The 7,693-nt window shown below is 37.8% G+C and overlaps 1 protein-coding gene across 1 annotated transcript; it reads right to left on the minus strand.

Moving 5' to 3' along the window:
- Positions 1 to 336: 336 nt before the first annotated feature.
- Positions 337 to 3,590, minus strand: LOC144966323 (5-hydroxytryptamine receptor 4-like). Its single transcript, XM_078902574.1, has one exon. It carries the CDS (start codon positions 2,815 to 2,817, stop codon positions 1,651 to 1,653), a length of 1,167 nt encoding a protein of 388 aa, XP_078758700.1. The 5' UTR covers positions 2,818 to 3,590; the 3' UTR covers positions 337 to 1,650.
- Positions 3,591 to 7,693: the final 4,103 nt, after the last annotated feature.

Raw genomic sequence — 7,693 nt, forward strand, 5'->3', positions numbered from 1 at the left:
TCGTTTGTTTTGTTGACAAACAGGACATTTCGAGGTCTTGACGAATTGAATTCTAGCCTTTTTTTTCATTGCTATTTACTTAGAAAGTCTGAAACACTATGGGCAGAAGGTTTATGAGTAGGCGTTTTGGTATGTATATGTGTGCGTGGATTTGCATGGGCTGTGTGTGTGTGTGTGTGTGTGTGTGTGCGTGTTTAAATACTGCAATATGACAATATGCCACACAGAATCATGAATGTTCGGTCCAGACTAGTTATTACTCCACTATCTATGAAAAGCAATCAATCATATTATTATTCAGAAATTTTAACCTGTATTTTTTTTTTCCAAATATGCTTTTGAATTTAGTTTATTTTTTACTTTTTCAGAGTGCTCTTGACTTCGCTTCATAGACTGTGTTGACAAAAAAAAAAGAAAAGTATATTAATTAATAAAAAAAAGAGTAAATATAATGAGATTAAATGATATTGCCATGGCGATGAGAGGTCAAATTGTCATGTGGTTCCGTTAGTCCAGGTCTCCTGTTTTTGAGTGAGGATAATCAAGTTGGCCACAGTTGGAACAGAAACGTGAATCCCACTTGACTCAGGAGTGGTAAACATCCACGCGAGCGAGATCTTAAACGCAGAACTTGTCCTTTAAACAAAACAAAAACTGCTCCAAAATTGATGTCAACAAGCATTATCCTTTCCCTGAATGTGTCGATCTTTGCCCTCCAAAATTCCTGTAGCAGGTATAAAATCTTATCAAATTTTATCAAAGAGATCATGGTGTAGGGGTCAGCTCCCATCTTCTACCTCTTTCCCTACCCTCCACCCAGAGAGAGTTTTCAATGTTATCCATGGCAGATAGATTGGTTGGTGAATTCACACAGGGGAGGTAATACAATGATCTTAATCATTCCAACACCAATGGGAACAGTGAATAATTAATCCGTCACGGAACACAGACTTTTCGCTCTGTTTATTTCCCTTCCTATATTTAGCCAGCTCGGGTTTTCGGTGCTTCCAGGTGTCAACTCGAAATGTGGAGTGTTGATGGCTTAAGGTGGAAATAGTAATATATCTCGATATAGTTACAGTTGTAGAAAGTCATTAATTAATCAATCTTATCACAGCCAGGAGAGCCGATATATCTTTCACAGAGAATGAGCATGTCAGACAGACAAGTCCGTACCACCATTCTTCATTAATATGTCGCCTTAATATCAAGTTTATTTTACCGTATGCACCGAGTTGATATGGTATTAATGTTACACGAGACAGCACCATCCATAGCGTTGAGGTAATCTCAGAGTAAAAATATCTCAGCAAAATCTGGGGAGCAAAGGCCCGTAACATCTATGTTGTAGTTCACCTTATGTCAGGAGTAATGTTCGGCGATGGTCTCTTCTGTTGCACTAGTGGTTAGTCGTTGGCACTGCTCATTATTGGAGTCAAATTGGGCGCTGATGCTTCGTCCCACGCAGAGGTATTGTTGTTCAGACAGGCTGTTTCTCCCCACCCCGTTACCGTTGTTGCTGTTGTTGCTGCTGTTTTGCCTGTCTACCACGTAGCTGCTAAGCGTGTTTCCACTGTGTCCACTAAGGCCACTGTGTCCACTGTTGCCGCTAGCCTTACGTGGCCCACCTCCGCGGTGGGACGCCGCTAGTCATTCGGACATTTGAGTATGAATGTCTTCCTCGTAATCGCGGACTCCTTTGCAGACCTTGCAAGATAGCAATCGGCGGAAAGCATTGTTGAACGTGCGATTGAAGTAGAAATAAAGTATTGGGTTTAACATTGAATTGATGTAACCTAGCCATAGAGCCACTTGCCATGGGATGTATGGGATATTGTATTTGATGAAAGGGTCGATTATATTAATGATAAAGAACGGAAACCAACATACAGAGAAACAGCCCATGATTATTCCAAGCGTTTTCGCAGCTTTAGCTTCCTGCTTGAATTTTCCCTTTCGTTTACAATGGCTGTAATGATCGTGATGACCCGCTCGCTCTAAAGATCGAATCTGTAGAGCCTGGGTAATGGCGGCCATATAAATTTTGACATTGCAAACACCCATAAATACCACGGGGATGTAAAAAGCGATGAGAGAGCAGATAATGGCGAATGGGATATTGACGATAAAGACGCATACATTCTCGCCCTCGGGGAAAGCACACGCGATGATATCCTCAATTCCTACGTGATTCCAACTATTCAGGATTGGTATGAATGAGATGAATATGGGTACGACCCAGCATATGATTAGCATGACCATCACCCATCTGGCTGTTAAACGTTCATGAAGGAAGGGGCGGCAGATGGCAAGATACCGGTCAATGGCTAAGCAAGATAAATGAAATATAGAAACGGTACACATCATCACATCAAGGCTAGACGAAAGCTCACACAAAACCCTCCCGAGAAGCCACTCATTACTGTTCATTTGTTGATATATTGAAAAAGGCATGACGAATAAAGCCACACACATATCAGCCAGTGCCAGAGACACGACAAAGGCGTTTGTAAGAGTTCTTAGTTTTCTGTGTGTAATGACCGCTAGAATGACCACGCTGTTCCCGAAGACGGTCAAGATTGGCACCAAAATGAGGATGGTACTAATAGCGTATCGGGTAGGCCCACTGTACCGGGGTGGGGGCCCCGCCATACCCTGCAAAACATTATCACAGTCTGGTGATGAGGGTGGAGATGTTGTTGTGAGATTATTGGGGGTTCCAATCCCCGGCTGGATTGTATAGTCAACGCCATTGTAAGCCAATTGGCCGGCGGATCCAGGTGTAAATTGGTCCACGGCAAAACCCAAAGACGCCATGATACTGGCAGTAGTTTGAAAATCAGATCCTGTTATCAAAATGGTAATCCAATATATCAAATGAAATGTATGAAGTATATTATGGTGTCTAAAGATAAAATGTAGAGAATATGAGGATACATCGTGACGTATAACAATATGGGCTATTTTATGACTGAAATGTTTACTATGAACAAAGATTCATTTTAAAGAATGCTAGAATCAATAATTTAGTATCAATCCTTGTTCGTCTGTGTAAATCTCTGTGAAGGAATAATTACAAAGTCACAGTCTTAATTCTCACCTTATTCCATTTTAACACAATACGAATCCTTTTCAACGAAATAAAACTATTGTGTATTATGATTTCTCTTTATCTCTCATGTTTATTATCTAATCGGTAAATTAACTTTTTATCTTCCCGTGAAAAGTTTGTTATTTTATATTTTCTGATAATTATGCATTGAAATAATAACTCAAAATACACTGTTGTAGTGAATAAATTCGTAAATTTAGAAATCCAAATGTCCTGACCAGAATAATCCGTTTGTTGGAAATAAACTTTTAAACTTTCAATAATTTCAAAATATCAAACAATTATAATAACATTAACTATTTCACAGTGATTTGTATTGAGATAAATCCATGCAATATATGCAAAATACTTCCAAAGTTGTGAATCAGTTGCAGCAGAAATAAGTAGCTTAGTTTAACATTAGCATTTTATCAGTTTTGAGGTAGAAATACGCGTTAAAATACGCGGTGATAATGTCATTCGATCTGCTCTGCTTTTGTTGTTTGATGCCGGTGGCTTCTCGCGAGCAAAAGACGTGGAGTACTCTCTCTCTCTCTCTCTCTCTCTCTCTCTCTCTCTCTCTCTCTCTCTCTCTCTCTCTCTCTCTCTCTCTCTCAGTCCGCGACCCTCTCTCAGGACCCGGTGCCAAAAATGTCGCACCGTTTTCTCTTTCTTCATCATCCGAAATGCCAGAGAAAAACTCGCATGCCAAATCTTGAGCCAGTCATGAAAATTTCTACTCGCTAGCGACGTTGCCGGGACGTGATTCCATAGCTAAACACCCAAGCGATATAACGAATCGATTGAATTTTATATATATATATATATATATATATATATATATATATATATATAATATATATATATATATATATATATATATATATATATATATTATGTATATAGTATAGGCATTCCAGTCAATAATCGAGTTAATTTCTATTTTTGAAAAAAATAACCTCTTGACTTGTTCAATGAGATGAACATTTTAAGGCATGAAATATTGATTATTTACACAATTGTGCGGCTATGTGTTCTTGTATGACACTCGCCTTCGAATCTGAAGTCCAGGGTTCGAGTCCCGCTCTGATCGTGCATTGTTGAGTCCTTACATTCTCTCACCGTACTCAGGTAGTCTGGTCGTTAACAGCGTTGTCTCTGTCGAAGAAAATGCATTATCACCTAATAAGATTCGTATTTCATCCTAAACGTTAAGTTGCTGTTGGCTAGAAACCCGTTGTAAAGCGCTTTAGTGAATATTACTCTATAAAAATGCTCTAGTATTTGTTTATGGGGTTTTTTCTTTCTTTGTTGTTTTCTGTTGTTTTTACAATTGCTGGAAATCAATCGTAGAATTTGGTCAGTGCCAGAAAACAAAGAGAGAAAAACACAATTGAATGGATTAACACCTTGATCAGACGATGCAATGCTTACCATCACCTTAGTAAAAATAGATTTGTGAGTTATTGTCTAAGGAAATGCACCTTGCCTCTAATTCCCATATGTTGCACGAGATAACAAATAAGCTTAGGTGAGGTTTTGTTTTATACCATAAAGGCAAACTAGCAAGTTTAACACTTCGCCTTGTTTCCATTCTCGGTATTTTTATAAACTTTATTTTTATTTATCAATCTTTATTTATTTCGGTTGAAGAATAATATATAGATATTATGACATGTGCGTCATCAGAGGTCTGATCCGCCAAAGATTAAATAAAACATGGTGCACAAAGCTCGTATGTAAACTTCCGAGTTTTGATCTGCAGATCGTGAAAATCGAGACTTCAGAGATTTGAACCCCGACAATCAATATATGACCCTCCGTCTCAAAACGGTATTATGATTTGGACACTGAATAGTGAATTTGGAATTAAAATGAGAAGAAATACGGACTTTGAGAATTTCTCAATGTACGAAATTTTATTAATTCTCCCACCGTAACTAAGAAACATTAATCCCCAATTTTCATGTCTGTGGCTATAAAGTCAATTTCCAACAACTACTTCGTCCTGACATAATACTGTTTTGAGACGATGGGTCACATATTATGTATTATGAAAGTTATGTATTCATTATAATGAGTATTTAAAGGTACGAAAATTTTAACATCTTTCTGATTTCAGATTCTCTTAGTGTTTGGCCATCTCGTGTGTTTATTCTTCATAATGAAATGAATTCCTTAGCCAAATGGGGACAATACTCTCATTTCACCATAATATTGTTGTTATGTTTGTAATGTTACCATGTAATCATTTTTCACGTTGCATATAGAAAATCTAACGCCTAATTTTAACATATTATACCAACAGTACATTCATACAAGAACCCCCCGCCCCTCTCTCTCTCTCTCTCTCTCTCTCTCTCTCTCTCTCTCTCTCTCTCTCTCTATCTATCTATCTATCTATTTATCTATCTATCTATCTATCTCTATCTCTCTCTGTGTCTCTCTTCCTCTCCAACCTCCTCTCTCTCTCTCTCTTTCTCTCTCTCTCTCTCTCTCTCTCTCTCTCTCGCCCTCTCTCCTCCTTTCTTTCCTTCTTTTTTTTTATTCATTTCTCTCTCTCTCTCTCTCTTTCTCTCTATCTCTCTCTTTTCTTTTTTTTTCTTTCTTTCTCTCGTTCACTATCTATCTTTCTCTCTCGCTTTTGCTCTCTAATATATCACGCAAGAGCACACATATACATTCCATATGAACATCTCTCTGTTCTCATTCTATTTTAATAATGGTTAGATTTTAAAATAGCTAAACTTAAACTCTATAATGAAGCGTTAGATGATTACGTTATAATATACCGTTACTATTATTATCGTTGTAACTGGCAGGGAAACATATTAGAGAAAACTGAAAGTAATAATAATACTCCCTTGATCTGTCAAAACACTTTTTTCATTTTATTGAGACAAAATTTCACGACATAAAAATAACAATCGATTAAAGACCCTCAACGTTTGGTGTCGGAAATGAAAACATTTTTTTTGTTTACAAGCTGGGGATTATTCATATCGACCTATATCTTGAAGTAATTTTTTTTCTGACAAGACAAAATCTAAAGAAAATGAGTTTTGTCGGGGTAAGGCAGTAATAATAGAGGAAGAATGGAGAATATCAGGACACGTATGCTAATAGCTAGAAAATGATGAGCTATTTTTATCGGAAAATTGGATGAAGGTACGTAAGGTTGTAACAAGTTATGTAAGTTAGTAAGCAATTCAAGCAGGGAGCTTGGGACGGCAGCCAGCGATCTGGAAATATATACTCGGAACAATCTGGAGTGGTAGAAACCCAATACTGTTTTGAACGGACAGGTAGGGAAGAGTTTATTGACCTTTGATCTTTTACCTACAACATGCTTGTTACAAATAGAGACAGATACGATTGCAATGAGGTAAGAGGGAGCAGCAGCGAACAACATTAAGTATTGTTACTGATTTGACTAAAGAGCCATATAGATGTTCCTAATTGTTTTATCATCAATATAGGGGAAACGATATGTGTATTGACACACAAAAAATGATGTAAATATAGTTTTGCCTGCTTTGAGTGACATAAGTACACGCTTATATGAAATAGCGTGTTTTCATAAACGTGTTAACACAACTAGAACAAAAGCTAGAGCATCTATACAGTGCAATAGATAGTATGCGCTTGGCTAAGAAGCTCACAACATTGCTATCCGGAAGTATACCTGACTAGCACACAAAACTCTGTGTAACCATGAACTTTTATAATCTGGATAATTCACTTTAGTGAGAATTACTCAATAACGCGGATGGCAAAAAAATTAACAAAGACCCGTGTGACGTCAACTCCATTCTATCTATATCTACTTAACGTGCTCAGAGCGCATTACAGGGGGTCTCGAGTCAATAGTAACACTTAACATGTTGGACGAGACATGACGCTTGTTAGGCGATGGTTTTTCGACAAATATATACAACGCTGTTAAAGGCCAGGTACTCTTTTAACACCCGAGTACAGTGAGAGAATATGAGTAAAGAGCCATTTCCAAGGACCCAACTATACGCAGCTTAGAACGGGTCTCGAACCCTGGACCTTCCAAACTGCAAGCGAGAGTCATGTCACTAGAGAGCATAACCGCACAAATGTGTCTTACAGTCAATTCGTACCGAGTTTAATGAAATTTCGCTCATTACGTCCTTTGACAAATATAATTATGTTTAAAGATATTTCCATGAAAAATGGTGAAAGTGATGTATGTATTACGTACATTTAAAACATTGAGCTCTTATATAGCGAAATATCCACTAATAGTGCTCAAAGCGCTTTACAAAGGCTTCCTGACCAACAGCAGCACGAAACATGTAGAACGAGACATGACGCTTGTTAGGCGATATTACAATTTTATTTCCGAAAAACACAACGCTGTTAACGGACATGTACTCAATTTACACCTGAGTACCGTGAGATAATGTGAGTAAAAAGCCTTTTCCAAGAAGTCAACTTTGCGCCGAGTGAGGCTCGAACCCAGGACCTTTCGATCAGAAAGCGAGTGTCATACCACTAGACCACATAGCCGCATTAGAGTAAAAGCATTATATAGCACATGTTGCTTTTCGTCTTTATTCTCCGTTTAATCTTTGA

This window comes from Berghia stephanieae, chromosome 2 (genome assembly GCF_034508935.2).
Source record: "Berghia stephanieae isolate SIO BIC M18660-M18661 chromosome 2, UCSD_Bste_1.3, whole genome shotgun sequence".
NCBI lineage: Eukaryota > Metazoa > Mollusca > Gastropoda > Nudibranchia > Aeolidiidae > Berghia > Berghia stephanieae.